This window comes from Talpa europaea (assembly GCF_964194135.1).
Source record: "Talpa europaea genome assembly, chromosome: 4".
Classification (NCBI taxonomy): domain Eukaryota; kingdom Metazoa; phylum Chordata; class Mammalia; order Eulipotyphla; family Talpidae; genus Talpa; species Talpa europaea.
The window spans coordinates 3,858,381-3,879,986 of NC_140070.1; the positions used below are offsets into that span (position 1 = coordinate 3,858,381).

Below are 21,606 nucleotides of genomic sequence, written 5' to 3' on the forward strand. Positions count from 1 at the left end.
GAAGACCCCAGGCTGGAATCATCTGAATGTGAGACTGAGCTGGACACTCCTAAGGGGGCTCCACTCAAGCACCTGCCGTCTCAGGGCTGCTGGAGAAGGTGGGAGCTGGCTGGCAGCCTCTCTCCCTCTCCCGCCCTTCATGCAGCCTCCCCACATCCCGAGGACTAGCATGGTTTTCCATACATCTGGTGGCCGCAGCGCAGAGGGACTTCTGACTGCAGCCTGGCTTCTCCCAGAGTCATTCCAAGGGGCCTTGGCAAAAGCTGCAGACTTCTGATGCCTTAGCCCGGGGGCGAGCGGAGTCACACCTGCTGCATTCTACCCACGCAAAGGGAGTCACAAGAAAGAATCACAGAGAGCAAGAACCCGGCTCACTGGCTGGAGGCGGGGAGGGGTACATCTCTAAAGGGGAATTACCAAAATGTTAGGAAAATACAGAGAACAATGTAAACAGGGGTTATCTTGATATGGAGGTGGAATTTCCCCCAGAACACGTTTTACAGTATTTTTTTTCTATTTTGAATTTTTTTTTAAGTGGACTAAACTATATCAACTCCACATTACAAATATGAGTCAGGAGGGCCTCCCTGGTGGCGCAAGGTGTTAAGCACCACACTATGAAGCAATCCGCACCCTCTGCAGCATGAGTTCGATCCCTGGCTGGCCAGGGAACTACCCACATGGCGAGGCAGACCTCTCCTGTCTCGCCTGCTGCTCCCCTCAGTAGTGTATTTCAGTCATTCTGCCTGCTCTGCTCCCCACTCTGTCTCTGGTAAATCCTCTCACCCCCTGCATCTCTGGCCTGTACCCCAGCTCTTGTATGCATAAATAAGTCTTTAAAAAAATTATTAAAAAAAAATTAAAAAAACAAATGTGGGTCAGGAAACATTTGCCATATTAACGGAATGCCAAAAGCTCATGAAGGACCATGTATGGTAGATATCTCTAAATGTTCTACAAATGAATTGCTCTAAGAAATTATCAAAAATTATAATGTACTCAATATAGAATGCATGAATATCCATAAATACTTAATCTATGTAAAAGATCAGAGATTACTAGAAAGAAAACAAGAATTATAACTGAATCAGTACCCAGGATTTATATTCTGAACTTGTATGTGAGTGTGCGCGCACACACACAACCTTCTTGTGACTTCCTTGCATTCACTGACACAACACTTCTCAAAGATAGGCGTTCACATAACATTAAGAATGAATGAATAATTGTAGTATACAAAATGAATGGAAACATGTAATGTACTTAGAACTGCGTCTGATACCTAATAAATGCTAAAATGGGGTACCTGGAACAATACCACCCTAGAAAATACTAACGGTGATCCATGACAGAGGTTCCGTGATGGAATGAAACCCGGCCGTCACCATGCCTCCCTGGAGATCGACATGCATATTCGTCACGTTAAGGAGGCTGAGAAGTCCTTTCCCTTGTTTATCTGTGTTTCTATGCTGCCTTCTATCTAGTTAATCGTTGGTCTGTTTATAAATTTCCCCATCTAAAAATTAAGGATTTGAACAGGTAAATTCCAAGGCTTATCCTAGTAGTTTATGACTCTGGTAATCTTGACAATTTTTCTAGGGGAATCAGAGATAAGTTATTAGGTTTAACTTTGTTCCAAAAGTTATTTTCCTCTTCCATGACTTAAAAACCTATCATCCTAGTTGACAAGCACATGGTAAAAATGACTGCAAACCTTCTCCGGGCTCACGTAAACAAAGTCTCGGTGACAGTGGGGGATTGGGGGATGCAGGGGGCCAATGTGGCAGATGAGAAGCATGCTCCAAATCACATGGTGAGAAGACACGGAAGAAAAGCAATTATTTGTAAGGATGTGGCTACATAAAGACTATAATGAAGGGAAAGCAGGCCAAGAACCTAAGAGTTAAAACTAGTAAAACCATAATCAAAGAAATATAGAGGGAGATGCAATCCCAGCTGAGCGGATGAGAGCTGCTGGGCCGAGAGAGAAGGGCAGCCCTGTGCAGTGTGACCCAGGTCAAGTTGCTTGTAAAGCAGGGGCTTGGGTTTAATGACCTTGAGGCTGCCTTCCAGCCACAGGCTGTTCATCTGTAGCCTACAATTCTCTTCTTCAAAGATCTTACAGATGCCGTCTAATCCCTTTCCATAGTTGTGTAATTAAGGTCTAGGGAGGTGAACTGATCTGCTCAAGGTCACATAGCTAATTAATTCGGTCACTTAAACACCGAGTGTCTACTGTGTGCTGATACAAAAGATACAGCAGTGTGTGCGTCAGAACATTCCCTGTCCTCTTGTGCTTACATTCCAGGGAGGGAGGGGGGTAAGGGAAGGGTGGCCTACTGTCAGTAAGCAAGGAAATGAAAAGAGGCTATCATTTCTGGTAGTCACAAGCTCCGAATGAGAGCACTTGGGATGTGATGTGTTGGAGGGGAGGTGCAGGATGCAACATTAAGCAGGGATTGGAATATATCCTGCAGTAAGAGTAATTCAAGCAGAAAGAACAGTGATAAGAATGTTGAGAGAATAAATGTGCCGTGTCTGAAGGACGACAATGAAGACATCAGTGTGGCTAGAGCTGAGCATACCAGGAGGAGGGCAGGAAGGAAGTGACAGCAGCAGGCAGGGGCCGAGTGACTTAGGGCGCTGCAGGCAGTGGTAAGACTTAGGGATCATACTGCAAGAGCAACAGGACCTCACCGCAGGGTTCTGTTTGAATGTGCAACATGATCTCATTAATATTTTTAAAAGATCCCGATGGCTACCATGTTGGAACTAAACTGTAAAGGAATAAGAATAAAAGCAAGAAGAGAAATTAGAAGGTCTTTGCATTAGTGTGAGATAGCTTGGATTAAGGTAGAAGAGGTGGGTTGGATGTGATGAGGTATGTGAAAAGGAGGGGCTCAAAGGTAGCCCCTAATTGGAGTGCGAGCACCTTGTGAATGAAGATCCCACTTACCCGATGGGGAAGAGAGGGGCGGGGATGCAGGAAGCAGGTTTATGGAGAAAAATTAAGAGTTCTATTTTAGACATGTCAAGTTGACATTTCCCGGTGGAAATGTCATATAGATAGACATATGTCCAGACCTCAGGAGTAAAAACCTATACAGTTCTGGGTAAGATCCCTTAGGAAAGAGGGGAATAAGAGTCTAGGCAGGGGACCCAGCCTTCTAAGCTGCACTGCAGTCTTTCATGAATTATAAACACTGCCCACATAACAGAAACCCTGGAATTTAGGGGGAAGGATTGTGAGGAACAAAATGAGTAATAACAGCAACAGCCCAATCCTCCCATTAGGCAACAGCAGAGGAGACCTGGGGGACGGAAGGGAAGCAGCATGGGATGCTGTGAATGATATGGTTCTGGTCAAAGCCAGGAATCCAGGGAGAGCCAGTGAGCACCTGCCGCTGGGGAGCCAGCAGCGAGAAGGCGTGTCCAGCTACACCTGCCTGTGACCTCGCCACAGGCAAACAGCAGTGCAGCCAGGGGCCAGGCACTGGGGAAGAATGTCCAGGCGCCTGCTTATAAATGAGGGAGAAGTGAAGGAGAACGCGCTGTCACCTGGTGACAGATCACACCGGGGACAGAAAAATAATTCAGGCAGTTAGTATGCAAAACAGGACCTACCCTGGCTAGAGAGGTGAAGTCCACTAAAGAAAAATGTTTAAATAAAGAAAAGGAGCACAATGTGTAGTTTTTCTTTCAAAATAGTCCTGCAATGGACTGAAAGCCTCTAGAAAATTTTTGAGCAAAAAACCCACAAAATTCTCTCAGGTTCTTGTATAATTAAAAAGGGCAAATTAGATACTTCATTCTTTTATAATTGCCCTTTGAAAACACATTCCGAGTTTTGAGAAAACATTACGTTCCTGATGATGCCAGAATCCATCACCTTCACAGCCAAAGCAGCGCACCTGAGCTATCATCGGTGGGAGGTGTCGGCGCTGCCGAAGGCCTCTCTCTTAGGCCTTTTTTCTCCACCAGCCAGGCTGGCTATGAACAGCCCGTGTTCACTATCTCCTGAACAACTGATCTCCATTAACATCACTCCAATTTTAATCAATAAAATTTTGCAATATGACTTTATCCAACCGTCATATGGAAAATATGTTCCCATATTTTGTTTTTCCTATTTAAATCTATAATCCACCAAAGACCCTGAGGCTTAAATTCTTTTTAATTAAATAGAACAAATTATCATGGAGGGGGGCGGCTAAAGCCGAGCAAAAGAAGAAAAGCACTGAGGGCTGTTTATGGTAATCGTGGCGGCTAACTTGAACTCTTGCTTCTAAGACATTGGCTCTGGATCGGGCTGGCAGAATTCTTGGCCTCTTTCCCTATCGATGGAATCTATACTTTACTAATGGAGTCATATATTGCATTAGTTTTGCTTTCATTAAAGAAAAAATAGACTCATTATAAAATGTTGGCTTGTATTCAGTCTGTGGTCAGCCAGAGCCCACATAAAAACCAACTACTGCTCGGCGGGGCAGAGTCTGTTGTAGTTGATGACAGTTCCAGAAAGGAGCGAGGCCTTTTGTGTCCAAATTTTGTGCACTTATTACACCAAACTTCTTTATCTACCTTCACTTTTATTCTACTTTGAAAGTCACCTACTTCTCGTATCAGATAGAAAGACCTGCTGGAATGCTCTAGTAATTAAGAGAGGAATAGAATAAGGCTGGGGCAGGGACAGCCGTGGGATAGAAGAGCAAAATAAGTCTCACGTATGGAAACATGCTAACGACACAGGCAGCATTTCAGATCAGCGGAAAGAGGAAGGGCTGGTCAGAAATTGATGCTAACTGGATACCTAAGTATTTAAAAGATGCTACCTACCCCTCATATCACACGTAAAAACAAACCCTATAGATTAAAAATCCAAATCCGAAAAGCAAAACTTGAAAACTGTTAGAAGAAAACACAGAAGAATATGTTTTATGACCTTGGGATACAGATTTCTTAAATGAGATACAGAGGGAGGAAGGCAGGCAGGAAGGGAGAAAACATACAATAAACTTTTAAACCTCTGCTCATCAACGGATAGCATGACAAAATGAAAAGTCAAGCCAGGTTATAAATATATCTGGAATGCATACACTGACAAAGAATCATAACCCAGAATATATGTGTGTATCTTTGTGTGTATAAACAAGCAATTCGCAGAAGAGGAAACCTAAATAGCTAATTAACATAGAAAAGCAGCTCAATCTTACTAACAATTAGGGAAATACAAACTAAAATAGCAATGAGGGTTACCAGTAAGACTGGTAAAAGTTTCAAAGTCTGAAGATACCAAACCAGGCTATAAAACAACAGAACTCTCCCCAACTTCCCACGGGTTTCTCCATGGGTTCAATCACTTTGGAGAGCAGTTTGGCAACATCGTGTCAAGTTGAAGATTCACAAACCTTATGAACCAGCAATTCCACGCTAAGTATGTATATGCTAGAGAAACTCACACGGATGTACAGGCAGCATTATGTGTAAGAAAGAAAAAAATAAGAAATAGCCTATAAATATCCATTAAGAGTCAAACAGATAAATACAAGAGGATGTTGAACAGCAGAGGAAACAAATTAGCGCATACATATCACCGCTGACAACTCTAACTTGACAAAAATGCAAAAAATACCTACAGTTTTGACACTATGAAATTTTAAAATGTTTAAACTAATACTAAATATTGTTTCAGGAAAAAAATATATATGTAAGAATATAATAAACAAATACCGGGCCTCCCCTGGTGGCGCAGCAGTTGAGCGCTGGGTTGCAAAGCTGCCCACAGCAGCCTCTGCAGCATGAGTTTGATCCCCAGCCACTGGGCGAGGGTCCCACATGGCACGCAGACCTCTCCTGCCGCCTGCTGCTCCCCTCAGCAGTGTATTGTGTCAGCCTGCCTGTTCTGTTCCCAGCTCTGGCTCTAGTGAATTTTCTCACCCTCCCGCACTTCTGACTGTACCCAGTGCTTGTATAAATAAATAAATAAATCTTTAAAAAAAAAAAGAAAGAATCCTTTTAAAAAACAAACAAATACCAAATATACAAAACACATGTGCGCACACACAGTACATACTCCAGGTGATGACCATTAGAACTGGGACTTCATCAGTGAGGGCAACTGGTGCTTTTGTTAGTGGTTATTAAGAGGCTCCACTGGTGTTCATTATATTATTTTTTATACAAAAACATTTGTTAATACCTTTTTTAAAAGGATAAAAAAAATCAGGCTCCAATAATTACAATATTCTCTGTTCCTATCAGGAAGACAATGGTTTCAAATTGAAGCTGCAGTGAGCAAGGCAAAGAAAACAGTGAGCAAGCTGAGTGATCCACCCCTGTAACTATGTCCCTACGTATCTTCCTGCCTTTACTCTCTGAATTCATCTTCTGCCCAGCAAGCTCTTTGTAAACCTGTGAAAAATAAGAATAGTAAGCTGGGATGCAATTCCCAAGTTTTCCTTCCATCATTACAGGAAATCATAAAATACAAATATTTCAAATATTTTGCAAATTTTTTTTCTTTTCCAAACACAAAGACTACCTTCTTAAAAGAATTCTTTCTTCTAAGTTCAAGAACGGCTATTGGCAATGGGGAAAACTAAGCAAATGAGCGAGTGCTGTAAAACTCAGGGGGATGGCCACTTCCAGGTAAATAAAAAAAGGTAAAGATTAAGAAACAGATGTCTGTGCCACTATTGAAGGGACACGCAACTTCCCAAGCAAAGGTTGACTAGACAGGCAGAGAGATGAGAAAATGACTTGATGAGCAGACAGACAGGAAATCTAGCAGAACTCGCTAGAGGAGGAAGGAGCTGACGGGCATCCAGCATCAAGTGCTCAGAGAGAAAAGCATTATCTCAAAGACTTATCATGACATCTGGATGTACTGTGCCCATTATTCAATTAACCTCATCGAAAACTCACAAATGAGGTAAGGAATGGCTGAAAGCCAAAATTCACTCATGAACTTGGAACAAAAACAGAAACGACAGCTATCTCAATTCTATTCTGTTCCTTTGCTTTGATGGCATTATGGAATAGAAGTTCTCACTCCTTCAGAAGTTTCATTTGATGAATCAAAGGAGAACCTTGAACCTTCCTCCAAATTATACCTGGGGGGGGGGGTTGGGGGGAAGCCATCTGTCTGATGTCACTTTAGTCTTAGGAACTAGAAATGGGAAGACACCCCTCACATGCCCTTCCACCAAGAGGTGCAGTCACACGCTGGAGACGCGAGGTTAGAACCTGTAGAGCTCATGCTCAGCCTCGATGACATCAGGACTCTAGCCTTCATCCACAGGATGACGAGGCTCACTCATCACGGGAAAAGCGCAATTTTCCTTTTTGGACTAAAACAATAAACTACTGAGTTTTTCACCAAAGAGAATCAAATGAAAGGTAAATCACCTTGAAAATATCTATTCTCTAAGTATGAACTGAAGAACAGTCAAAAAAAAAAAATAAGTGAGTTTGTTATGAAGTATTAACGCATGAGACAGAAAACACGGTCTGGGCCTGGCCCTGGAGAGGCATCACCAGAGCACACTGGCTTCCCCTGATCTGTGAAGCTCCTTAGGACACAGGCCACGTTTCAGAAATATTTCTGAACTCCTCAAAACTGTTCTGTGATCTCATTATTTACAAGTTAAAATTAAAAAACTGAGCTTCCATTTTTATAAAACTTGAAATGGTAAGGCCTTTTATTCTGAAAAAGACAGGTACAGCCAAGCTCTGATTTCATGAATATCACATTCTGAAACACCAACACCACTCAGTATTTCCAAGACATCCTGTGTTCTGGGTTCACGGTTGTGGAGAACCCTCCTGCCATTCCACTTGTCTTTTGAGGCGATCTGCCCTTGTTTTGAGACAGCTTCAAGACTTTTGCCTTTGGTGTTCGCAGTTTCAAAGTGTGAAATAATCTTATTTATCTGCCTTCGTGAGCAAATTCACATTTAGCAGTTCTGGAAAAATTATGCCCATTCTTTCTCTGAATATTGTGTTTCTATATTCCCTCCTCCTGGGGGCTGACAAGCTCCTCACTTTCCCACCCTCTCTTTCTCTCAACATGTCTTCCGTATTTCCTTTGTCTCTTTTACTGCATTCTGGGAAATTTTAATTTCACTTACAAGTACTGGTTCACTAAATTTCTCCTCAAACAGCAACCCACACTGCTACTGTACATTTCAAAATTTCATCGAGATTCTATTTCAAAAATTGTTTTCAGAAGTCTATTTTTTTTTTTTTTTGTCTACATTTTATTCTCTCTCACTCAAAAGAACAGAATTTTTGCAATTCAAAGTCAGGATGAGGGTCTCCCTGGTGGCACAAGGGGTTAAGACAAAACCTATGAAGCTGTCTGCAGCCATTACAGCATGAGTTTGATCCCCAGGCTGGCTGGGAGTAACCCACGTGGTGCTGCAGACCTCTCCTGTCTCCCCTGCTGCTCCCCTCAGCAGTGTACTTCGGTCAGTCTGCCTGTTCTTTTCCCCACTCCGTCTCTGGTGAATTCTCTCACCCCCCACACCTCTGGCCTGTACCCCAGTTCTTGTATGCATAAATAAATAAATCATAAAATAAAAAGTCAGGATGAGGTGGCATCACCTGGGGAGGGGCCTGGCCCAGGTGCAGAAACAGAAGAGGGGACAGGCCTGACCCTGCTCTGCCCCCACACAGATGGGACCCTCCCTGGGTTCTCCTCAGTAGCTCAGAAACATGCAGCTAGCCCTCGCCAGGCCCAGAACCATGGCCAGGTGTCATCCTGGCATAGAGGCAGGGCTGCTCCAGCACAGCCTCTCTTGACCATCGGCCAGGTCTGAGGGTTCTGCAGCCTGTGCCCGGTGGGCAAGGTAGGGGCTGCTGCCCCTGGGTCCTAGGTCACTTCCTGTAATGACCGGGGCTCCTGTGAAGGTGAACTTCAGGAGATAGGTGAGCAGCAGGCCACAACTTCATCACTCGGGAGGCCGTGGCAGATCCTAGAGGAAAGCAGTAGCTCCTGAAAAATCTTTTCTTCTTGAATCTAATTTCCCAAAAACCCATTATTCATTCCAAGAAATCTATTGCAGATTGTCGCTGCATCTGTCAGCTCCTTACAGATCACACACTTCACGCTGTTATCCGTGTCTGCAGTCTCAGTGTCTGCAGCTCCGATCTGCTGCTGGGTGTCATCCCACCCCATGACTCTGTCACAGGAACTTGCTTTCTCGCGTGCTTGCTGGCATCGTCGCGTAAGCCATTTGGTTCATCCCTCAGTGGGAATCCCGCAGAAAGGATCTGCTTCTGCTGAGTGCCAGGAGTACAACTGGCACTGCACACACTTCGGCCTCTGACCTGGCGGCACAGGCTCAGGGACTTCCAGGCTCCCTCCCCCACTTCCCCTCTCAGCCAAGGCTCCATTTCTGCCAATAACAGCCAGAGCGCCTTCTTGTGCTGGCCCCAAGTTATTATTTCTGAAATGGGGAACATTATGGAGCTTTCCCTGATGTCACGTAAGATCCGTGATCTCTCAAATGGTGTGTTCTTTCCAGATTTTATTGGCTCAGACTTTGCTGATACTCCACTTCAGATAAATTGTCAGAAGTCAAATGTCAGAAGGAACTTGAGTATATTCTCTGACTTTCCTAACATTCTATTTTGAGACAAGTAGTAGCTCTTTCTTTTTTTTTTTTTTTTAATAACTGATGGGGAGGTCACCATGATTGGTGAGATCTTTTTGCAGATAGTAGCTCTTTCTTAAGCTAACTTACAAAATATTAGTGAAGTCACTGAACTTAACAGTCTATAAAGCCACTGACAGAATGTCTGTGATTCACCAAAGGAAATGCAAGATGTCATATTTGACATGATCAGCACATGGCTAGCATTTTTTTTTTTAAGTCCGGTAAAGCGAAAAAACAAAACCAAAAACACAGAACACTGATTCATTTTAACTTAGAATAGTTAATCATCTGATGTGAAGCTGAGGCCTTTCCTCTGACTACTGATCTGTAATTAGTATTCCAGTTTTTCTTACACGCTAAAACTTTACTCATCATTATTTCCGGTGTCTATTTCTTTAAAATGAACAGAGAACTCAAATATTTATAAAGCAATCAAAGTGCAAAATCCAAGATTTTTTCAATCTCCTCAACCCAATCATTGGCAGTTCATCTTACTCATACTAACTGAAACCATTTTGTAAAAGTAAAACAACTTGCCTTTACCAAGTCCTTCTGGAGCAGTTTTCCTGCAAACAATACTTTCTTTTTCAATCCATACATCACTGGTTTGCCTAATATTTAATTCAATTGTATACTGAAAGTAACAGTCACAAACAAGCTTTAAAATGAACATAATACATTTAGAGTAGACACAACATCATTAACATCTAACTCTATTGGTAAGAAAGAAATATGCAGATTCCAGAAAAATGCCTTAGCAGCCAGGCATGGGTACCGTTCACCTTACAGCAGTTCTGAGAGGCATCTATGGTCTAGCAAGTCAGCTAAGGTGAAAAGTCAGTGATTTCAGGTATCCTGTTTATGACTCTCGAATCTTGAAACCAACTCTCCTGGTTCTACCCAACAGGTGTTTTCACGTGGGCTGGGAACAAAATGAGTCTGCTGAGAGGCCCAATAAGCCCCTGCACAAGAGTTGGCCATTTTGTAGGAGGATGAGGAGAAAGGAATGGGACTTGGAGACCCGACCCCCGCTCCCTCTCTTCCCAGGAGGACACATGCCTTCCACTCGGGCACTCTCAGAATCAGAGACGGACCTGGAGGAGGCCTGCATGGGGCACCTGGGCCATGTGGCTCAGCGTCAGGCCAGGTGAGAAGAGATGTTTCCAGACTTGGCTGGCTGCCTCCCATTAGGGCAGGTGGCGCATCTTTGAGGGTCAAGACCAGGAGCAGACCCAAGACAAAGACCCACAAAGCAGAAAGTCGGCCTTTCTTTTGCGAAAGCGAGCAAAGGAAGTCCACTAGACAGACATACAGACTCATACACGAATTCCTGTCAAAGACCAACATAAGCCATCAGACAAGGATTCAGACATCAAAATGACAGTCGCCATTCTCTTTCCATGGATAAGCAAAACACACCCTGATGTTCACGCAGGAATATAGTTTTGTACACATAGTGCTGCATTGGCGGCATTCTTAAGACATCACTTCCTGTTTCTTTTTTCATAGTTACCCTTTGGAATTAAAGTACAATATTTTATTTGAGAATAAAAACATGGATCTGAGAAACTATAAAAGTGATCACGTGGTCACTTTTAAAATAGTAACTCAGAGAAGTTTTTCTTAATTTCAAGATGTGTATTTTAACATGGCTATGAAGAACTCTCACTGGGAGTGCTAAAAATAAATGGCCTCTTCCAGGTTAATCTTGGTAAACTTACCAAATGACTTTACTAAAATGACTTACTAAAACTGTTTTATGGAAGAATAGTTTCGAGAGTCATTTAATGTTAGACTGTGATGAACCTCAGCAGTTATTCAAGGCAATCCCCTAATTTTTAGAAGGGAAGAAATTATACCTTAAGTGACTGGTCTAAAGTCACACGGGGTTTTAGACAGGTGGCGGGAAGGGGCCTGTAGGGAAGGAAATAAGTCCATGTGAAAGCCAGTGTTTAGAAGGAAAAACTGATGAGTCAAGGGCTCGGAAATCCTTTCACCAACCTCAAGAATTATGTGCTTGTGCCAACACAAGTGAGTACTGAAATTTTTCTTGGTAAAAGAAATTTATCTCTTGATCTTCATAGTCACCAATGAGGCAGCTATTACATCTTTAACATTACTTCCTGCAGCTTACATGAGAAAACTGAGACTCAGAATGGCAGAGGCGGGACATAAACCAGCTTGTTTGACTTTAAAGTCCATGCTTTTAACCAGTAAGTTATATTCCTACACTTTTCTAGAAATACAACAACCTTTAAGACTTGTAACTCCTAAGATGCTGAAGCCTCTTAGAAGGTGCTAAATAAACTGGAGATACTTTTAAGGAAAAAACCCCAAGCACATGGAAAATTATTAATATGTTATTTGAATAAAACATAAGATGGAAACATATTATAGGAATAAACTTTACTGACTTTAAACTGTAAAATAAACATCATTCTGACAGACAATTCAGGCTCTATTTCATAATTAATTCTAGATTCAGGCATTAAATATTACTTTCTCAAGCATTGCTTAACACATTGCTAAAGACAGTATAAAGTATTTTAAAATCTACGCAGCACATTTGTGTTTTTGGCAAGCACACTCATTTAAAATACTTTAAACAGACCTATTTTGTTCAAATTATGAACTTAAATACATCAATTTGCATTAAATATAATTGGCACTTTGATACAAATCAATTTCACAATGTATTTTTCAAATGTTTGAAAGATTCAATAATATGAGAAATGACAATAAAACCACCTCACTGCTTATTAAGAAAATATGCAAGTATCAAGTTTTCTTTTCTAACCTGAAGAGACTATTCCAAGGATATCATTGCTTAATACATTTAAAAACTTCTCATTTATGAATTATCATCCTAGTCTTCTAAGTGTTCTTTTAGGTATGCTCAGGATTGCAAATCATGTTCAATTATATTTGGATATTACTTTAAATAGGAATTTAACATCCCTGGTGCGCAATTCACAGACCTATAGAAGATTCTGCTAAAGCAAAATTCAGAATGTAAACTACATTAAAATCCTAATATTTAAATATTAAAAAATATTTAAAATAGGACATAAAATAGGACAAGTAGTGTATGACTTCACTGTGTGAGGCATGGAGAAGTCAAATTCAGAGACAAGTAGGACAAGCAGGTGGTTGCAGGGGCTGGGGACAGTGAGGAACAGGGGTCAGTCACAGAGGCAGTTTCTGTTCGGGAAGATGAAGGTTCTGGAGGTGGGTAGTGGTGATGGCTGCACACTGATGAGATGTACCAAATGGCAAAGAACTGGACAATTAAAAAGGTTAAAATGGGGGCTTCCCTGGTGGCACAGGGGTCAAAGACACAACGCTATCAAGCTATTGCCAGTCACTGCAGCATGAGTTCCATCCCCGGCCAGGAAGTTGACCCACATAGTGCAGCAGACCTCTCCTGTCTCGCCCGCTGCTCCCCTCAGCAGTGCATTTCAGTGGATCTGCCTGTTCTGTTACCCTCTCTGTCTCTGGTGAATCCTCTCACCCCCAACACCTCTGGCCTGCTCCCAGTTCTTGTATGCATAAACAAATAAATCTTAAAAAAAAAAAACAGTTAAAATGGTAAACCCTGTGTTACCATTTATTTTATCACAATTTTAAAAGCCTGCTAACTTGTCAGTGGCTGTAGTTCGGGAGGCTGTGGTGTGCCGGCGCCTGAGCTACAGTGGCCATGCAGCCAATTCATTTCCTCGTGTTCCACTGTCCTCCCTTTGAAACGGCAGGAGTGAAGTCATCCTGCCTACTCCGTAAGGCTGCTGTGGATATCAAATAAGATCAAAGATTTTACCCACAATGAAGTTCATACAAACATAAGAGTTCTTAGCATCTTATCTTTTCGAACAAGCCAGGTTCAGTTCAGTATCTATTACATAAGCTTGAATTACATAAGGTTGAAAAGCAAAAGAGTCAGAAAGGAATCCATGGGACCGACACACAGAATGAAGTTTTAATCACCCCTGCACTTACAGAAAAGTCACTGGGGTATTATGCAGAAGAAAAGGGTAAATGCTAATTCTGGGGGAAGCTCACACTGCAGGGAATGAAGATGCCTGTATGTGAGTGCTGTTAATTTAAGAGGTGTTGCTGTGAAAAGGTCTCCTCCTATGAGGCTGGTGAAACTTTTATATGAATAAAAAAGGTCAAAGATTCCCCAATGGGAACTAATAAAAAAAAAAAAAAAAACTCTCCCCAGAGCCTCCCTTGTGGCGCAAGGGGTTAAGATGCAACCTATGAAGCTACCCACAGCCACTGCAGCTCGAGTTCGATCCACGGCCAGCTAGGGAACAACACACATGGCGCAGCAGACCTCTCCTGACTTGCCCGCTGCTCCCCTCAGCAGTGTATTTCAGTCAATCTGCCTGTTCTGCTCCCCACTCTGTCTCTGGTGAATCCTCTCACCCCCCATCTCTGGCCTGTACCCCAGTTCTTGTATGCATATATAAATAAATCTTAAAAAAAAAATCCTCTCCCCTAACATCATAGTGTGAATCATGTATGAGAAGCAGAATGAATGGCCAATCCGGTTAATAATAGTAATTTGGGTTAAATTTTAAATTACTCTTAAAGGCATTTTAAAAAATTAAAATATATTAATAATACATTCATTAAGTCTTCAAGTCAAGATTCTAAAAAATTAAGTAATTCTAAAGAAATGCAGTAGGAAGATAAGGTGAGAAATAACTGAATTAAAAAATATAATCCTCTGACAAAATTAAGACTGGTTAAAGGGAAATAAGAACATACACTGAGAAGTATAAAGAAAACAGTAATAATTTTTCAAATAAAAAAATATGAAAGACCTACCTCAATGTACTTTAAAAGTTACATGGCATAATTTTCTAGAAAAATATAAATTACCAGAAACGCCTCCAGGAGAAAATAGAATAGGATAAAACAATAAATACTAAAGAAAGTAAAATGCTAATTTAAAAAAACCTGGTGTCTGACACAACTTCTCTCTCCTTATGTCAACGATACGAGGACAGAATTTTTACGGAACGATACACACCAGCCTTTTCCAAGAGTAGACAGTCCTAATTTATTATAAAAACTGTTTCAGAGAATAGGAAAAAAAAAACTGTATAAAGCTACTGTAGCCTTGACTATCAAACAGAACAAAGACAGTACAAGAAAAGAAAAAATTATCGTACTCTATCTCACTCATGAAAATGGGGTAAAAATTTTAAATTAAACATAAGAAAGCAAGAGACAATTTGTCCTTATTCACAGACAACAGGATTTCCACAATCTCTAAGGATCTCTAAGACAATCTACACATAATCAGAACTAGCAAGAGTTCAGCAGGGATGTTCAATATAAGACTAATTAAAAAAATGTTCTTATAAAAAATCACAAAGAAAAAAGATCCTGCTCACCACTGTAAGAAAAATTTTAAGAACAAATGCACTAAGAACAAAAGGAACAAAAGAATGGTAAAACACATACATAAACACAAAGATATGAAAATTCTGCACTACAAAGATGGCCATTTCTCCAGCTTCATTTAAAATAAAAACCAATTTCAGTAAAAACCCAACAGTGTTTTTTATGGGCAAATTGATTTTAAAATTCACATAGAAAAGTATCATGAATAACTAAATTATTTTGAAAGACAAGAAAAGGGAAATGTGGAATTAACCTTGGGTTGTACAAATAGAACAAAAGCAAGAGCCTAAAAGTAGGACTTGCATATGACAGAGTCTGCATTACAACTTAGATGGGCTACCAGAGAAATGATGCAGAAAGCATACTGCTTATTCATATGAAACAATAAAATTATGTTCCTCACAAAATAGACAAAAATTAATTTTAAGGGATTAGCGATAAGAATCAAAAAATCAAATTTTTAAAAACTACTAGAAAACACATTCTATGCCTTTCTAGGCAGGGGAAGATTTCTTAAAATACACAAAGCAAAGAAACACAAGAAGTCTGCAATGCAAATAACCGTTAGAGAATTAATTCCCAAGAATATATAAACAACAACAATGGAAGGCAAATAACCTAACAGAGAATGAACAAAGGTAACAAACAAGGCAAATCACAGAAGAGAATGCCAGTCAATAAACATGTTCAACCTTACAAGTAATAGAAATAAAGAAATAAATAGAAATAAAATAAAAATCACTGTCTCGAAAGCTGGCAGAAACCTGTAAGCCTGAGGACATTAAGGTGGGGAGAATCAGCAAATGCACCCTCCACTGTGAGTGCAAAGTAACCGCTTGCGTTGAAGATGCCTTGTTGTGGCATAATTTCATTATCCATGGAGACCCCTGGACATGTGCAAGACAAGAATGTTCACTGCAAATGGTGTATAACAGCATAAAAGACAACGCTGACAGCTACACAGCCATCACCAGAGCGGGAGGAAGGGCAGGTGCCGACCCAGCACCAACTCCTGTGGCCGCACAAGCACACTGGTGCCGTCCCTGGCACCACTTATATATTTTCTCGAGAACATGAAAGAAAAGTGAGGGGGAAAAGTAAGCTATGACATGATGTCACTTACATGGACTTTTAAAATTTAGAATACAGAAATTTTATAGAGACATCAATATTCACCCATAGTATAGAAACACTGGGAAGAATGAGAAATAGCATATTTTCAAGAAGGGCTACCTCCAGGGAGGAGGGAAAGGGAATGAGAACATGGGAGGGAACAGCGGGGCATCAACTGTGTGTTCAGTGACAGCCAGCCAGCCAGCCAGCCAGCCAGACGGACAGATAAGAAGATAGGCAGGTAGACAGCAGATAGACGCACAGGTAGACGTGACATAACGTTAGGATTTCAAGACAGTTGCATTGTGCCACATGAGTGCTTGTTAATGTTATTCTTTTCCTGTGAAAGGAAGACATTTTTTAAAATGAACTAGAGCTAAAGCATTAAGACAAATACACCTCAAAAGCTAAATGCTAAATTTAAAACATAGGTCATTTACATATTACATAAAACAAAATTTTTCACAGCTACATACAAATTGCTAACTTCGTGGGAATGACAGTTCCACATGCAGGTGATATGCCTTTGGGGTAGGGGACCATACGTAGGGAGCTTCAGACGAATCTGGAACGTGAATTTTTTTTACAGGTCTGAAGCAAACATGGCATTTGCTACAGTTTAGTTAGTGTTGGGCAGTTTAAAAAAAACACATTACGTGCATGTGTATAAAACACCAGCAGCCACAGCAACAAATCATAGAGCCAACCCTGGAGAACTTTCTATGTAGAACACACTCTTCTTCTTTTTTTTTTTTTTATTAATATTTTCTAGCACCATCTATTTTTTTTTTAAGATTTATTTATTTATTTATACAAGCACTGGGTACAGTCAGAAGCACGGGAGGGTGAGAGAATCCACCAGAGCCAGAGCGGGGAGCAGAGCAGGCAGAAGGACCGAAGGACACTGCTGAGGGGAGCAGCGGGCGGCAGGAGAGGTCTGCGCGCCATGTGGGACCCTCCTTCGATGGCCGGGGAGCAGCCGGGGATCGAACCAGCGCTGCAGAGGCTGTGGGCAGCTTCGCAACCCAGCACTCAACTGCTGCGCCACCGGGGAGGCCCTGTAGAACACACTCTTCTAAGTGTGTGTGTTTGTGTGTATAATCCTACACCCTAGGAGGTCGATTCTAATACGATCTGTATCTGACACTACCTAACACTATTCCCATTCTGTTGCAATTAGATTTTATTACTCATTTTACAAAAGAGGAACTGAAGTAGGATAGAGAGCTGTGAAGTGGTCCAAGATTATAAAAGTAGTAAATAATTAAAGTAAGAGATAAGTCCAGGATTCCTACTGCCTAGTTTACAGCCTAATAACTAGTATTGTTATATCACTCCCTAGTCTTCTCAGTATGTCGGAAATATTTCACAAATATTTCATTTCCAACATGATTTCTGAATGTTGGACATAAAAATCACTTTCAATCTATGGGTACAAAGAGATGCACGCACACACACACACACACGCACACACTTGTGCATACCTCACAATGGTTCTGAAGATGCTGGGAGAATTCCATTGATGTGTTTAAACACAGCGCTGCAACCACCCTCACTGGCTCGCCTGCATGAGCGCTGGCATTCTTAGGTCATTATTTCATAGCTGGACATTAATTTTTCAATAGCCCTAAGATAATACATACAGTAAGCCTTCATGTAACACTGCAGCGCTTCTTGGACAGTGGCTTTAAGCAAAATGATATGGAATGAAAGCAGTTCCTTGAATAATTAATTCCATGAGGGTTGGGACTGTTTTTTCTCCACTACTTTATAATGAAAGAACACTGAGCAAACGGTGTTATTTGAGGACCCACTGTTATTTGGAATCCAAGATAATTTATATAGGGAAGCATATGATGTAACTCAATCACTTCCTTCCCTCACTAGAGGCAAAATTTGATTACTTAGCTTCAGGTCTGAAAACTCATTATGAAGAGTTTTTAATAAGTAACTCTGTTGAGAGATTTAAATCAATTTCAATTATTCATTTTTCTGGTCTGTTAATCATGAGCTGATTCATTTTTTAGCAGTCAGTAGCTAATATTTATGTAATAAAATATCACCTTGTATAGGACTATTTATACCACAAAAATAAAAGGGGGCTTTGCATTCTTAGTCATCAAATATTTATGAGCACTGAGTATGTGGTGATCCCCACATTCCTTGTCCCCAGTGATACTGTCACTATTTCTCAAAAACGTTTTTTCAATCTACTGCCCACACTCTCAATGCTATTACTTATGAGTCAACATAATATACCTCAGAAAATAAGAAAAGGAAATCCCTGCTTCCAAAGAGTTGCCTTTTGGAGAGAGGAGACAAGTATACAAGTTATCTATAATACACAAGTACTTTAATAAAGGTGTATGAAAGGCACAGAGGCACACAGGTTGGGGGAGCCGAAAGGGCAGCTGGAAACCGCGAACAGGACACACGTCAGACGCCAGGTAGAAACAGCTCTTCCAGGGCCTCCCTGGTGGCACAGCAGGTTGAGCACCATGCTGTGAAGCTGTCCTCAGTCTCTGCAGTGCCGGTTCGATTCCTGACCAGCCAGGGAGATACCCACATGGCGCGGCAACCTCTCCTGTCTCGCCCACTGCTCCCCTCAGCAGTGTCTTCAGTCCATCTGCCTGTTCTGCTCCCCGCTCTGTCTGTGGTGAATTCTCTCACCCTCCCATGCCTCTGACTGTACCCCAGCTCTTGTATAAATAAATAAATCTTTAAAAAAGAGAGAAAGGAACAGCTCTTCCAATGACTGCATCTTAGGAAGAGACAGTCAGAGCGGGAAGCCCCAGTCCTAGAGAGGGCTCTATGGTAACAAAGACTTAGTACCAGCTCCTCTCAACTGCTTTCCTGGTCCCCTCCTCTCCGAGGACTAAATCCTGGCTGAGGGAGAGCCAGCGACTTAACATTTCTGAGCCTCAAGTGAAGTAGATGTTTAAGAATTCCAAGTAACAGAGGGAATCTCAATACATGATCTCTAAAGTTCTTTCTAGATCCAAAATTCTCTTCAAACTCAAAGGTAAATCACAAAAGTCAGTAAGCCAAAAAGAAAAAAACACCACCAATTAAGAAATGCACCAGTCTGTACAAACGCATTTTATCATTTTTGCAATTCCTGTTCTGACCACCAATAAAATTTCCACGAAGACAATGTCTTTTCACCAGAGTTGGTAGAGTGCTCCCCACCCCCAAACCTGCAGACATTTAAAGACTCACCAAGTGACCGTTTTGTGATAACAGACGTAGACTGCTTACAAGTCTGCCATTTAGACTTGTAAAAGTCATCTCCTTTAAGGAAAACATTTGTGTATGACATGAATACAACATAGTCATCATTATTTTTGCTCTAAAATTTTCATGTACAGTTGCAGGTTCATGAAGTTTCTTTAAAAACCCAGCCATGACGGGGTCTTTACCGTAACATGCTCTCTTTTCACGGTTACACATTGTGAACTGTAAAACAAGCTTTTCCTTACCTGATATGGACACGGAATGTGATACTCCCGGCAGCGTTCTTGTATCCACGTGGTCTCCCAGATGCCCCGGTAGGCTTGCTCATAAAAGTAGCATCCAATTACAACCAAGAGCGGCACGAGATACAGAATGCTGAAAACACCGATTCGGATCATAAACTTCACCAGTTTATCTTGGTTCTCCTTTTCTAATGGAATCTCAATGCGAACTCTGTTTAGGGATATAATGCCCGCTAAGAGGAGAGAAACCCCAACTACCACATACAGGCAGAGGGGTGCGAGAACAAAATATCTCAATGCATCAACGTCGTAGAGGCCAACAAAACACACGCCACTGATATTGTCACCTTCAATTTTATTCATCGCTAAAAGGATGATAGTTAGTGTTCCGGGGATGCCCCATGCACTGGCGTGAAATAGCAATGCCTTCTTCTCAATGGCTTCACTACCCCACTTTGGCACAGCAGCCAAGAACCACGTGATGGTAAGAATCACCCACCAAACGCTGCCAGCCATAGTAAAAAAATAGAGTACCATGAAAAGCATGGTGCAGGCTTTATTGTGAGATCCTTGCGTCACCGTGGAAGCCTTATACTGCGCGGGGCTAGATGCATTGCAGGCCACTCGGTCCTCAAGCAAAAACCCAATGAAGAAGATCAACGAAACCATCATGTAGCAGACTGCGTAAAATATAATGGGTCTTTCCGGATAACGGAATCTTGTCACATCGATCAGAAAAGTTAAAAAAGTAAACAAGGTGGCAGAAAGGCAAATGATTGAAATCAATCCTATGAAATATCGAGCAAATGAAAGTTCTTCTCTCCTAAAGTACATGTTTGGACAAGGAGGCGAACAATCACGCACGTGCAAAAAGGAATAACCAAGGTCAGGATCAATTTTCAGCTCTCGGGGACACCAAAAACCATAGTCCCTTTGCACTGCCACTGGGGCGCCTTCGGTAGGATCTCCAGCTAGGTCCAGATCCACGAGGCGAGGGTACGGCTCATCACAATCTGGGAACCTACAAAATACAAGACGAGGCGGCTTTTACTTAGTGGGAAATCTACTGGCCATGACCATATTTACTCGAATGTCCTTGGAGCACAATTACAGTAAGTAGAGTAAATGGTGCGATCGTGTTTGGAAACTACACAACTAGATTTTCCACAGCTTAGCAAAAGAATAATATGGTTTTATGCCCAATTCTGTTTGGCTTCAAAAACAGTCGTCTTTATAAAAATATTGAAGCACAGTCATCAATAAATAACAGTGTACATTTAAGACTATTTATTCAAGACACACAGTTTAGAATATATATAACAAAACAAATACATAAATGCATATAGACCCAACAGAGCTAGAGTTCAAAGTAACGTTTTTCTACCCTTTAAATACAGAATAGTTCTCAATTTACTCTAAGCACCAACAGAACTTACGTATGAGTTCAAAACACCCTTCATCCATGGCCCAGCAAGTCAAGTTAGAGTAGCATTAAAAATTCTTACAAGTGGCTTAATTTTCAGATGTTTTCTCTCTTCTAACTTACATTCATTCTGTTTATCATATTGTTTTTCCCCCAAAATAAAATTATGTTTACTGAAGTAAAGCTGGCTTACATCACTGTACCTGCTCCGGGGTTATAGGTTTCAACCTCTACACATGTACATTTTCATGCCCACCACCTGCCCCAACAGCTCTCCAGCGGCTGCACTGGGCCCCTCCCTCCGCACTTCTACCCCACTCCACTCTGGTGCCCCAGTTTTGCAGTCAGTCATCCAGGGTTTGTTACTGGTTTGGTTCCAACTGCCGCTTTGTTTGTTTCTCCATATTCCACATATTAACAAGACCATCCGGTATGTAAAGGCCTTCAAAGGTGTCTGGTGTCACCAAGTTCTTCCCTACCATCCTGAATTTCTAGCCAATCCATGGCATTCTCTTATCTGGTT

The 21,606-nt window shown here is 41.5% G+C and overlaps 1 protein-coding gene across 2 annotated transcripts in view; it reads right to left on the reverse strand.

Annotated features, from left to right (window-relative positions):
• Positions 1-21,606, reverse strand: part of FZD3 (frizzled class receptor 3) — a gene marked incomplete at both ends in the record, with an annotated part of 55,985 nt that overhangs the window by 19,483 nt on the left and 14,896 nt on the right. Inside the window, one exon of one of the 2 annotated variants that reach the window (XM_084231361.1) lies at positions 19,664-19,914. In XM_084231361.1, the coding sequence (XP_084087487.1) occupies positions 19,664-19,914 (251 nt within the window). Of the gene's footprint in view, positions 1-19,663; positions 20,682-21,606 lie in introns of both variants that reach the window. The other variant, XM_084231360.1, reaches the window with a different exon arrangement.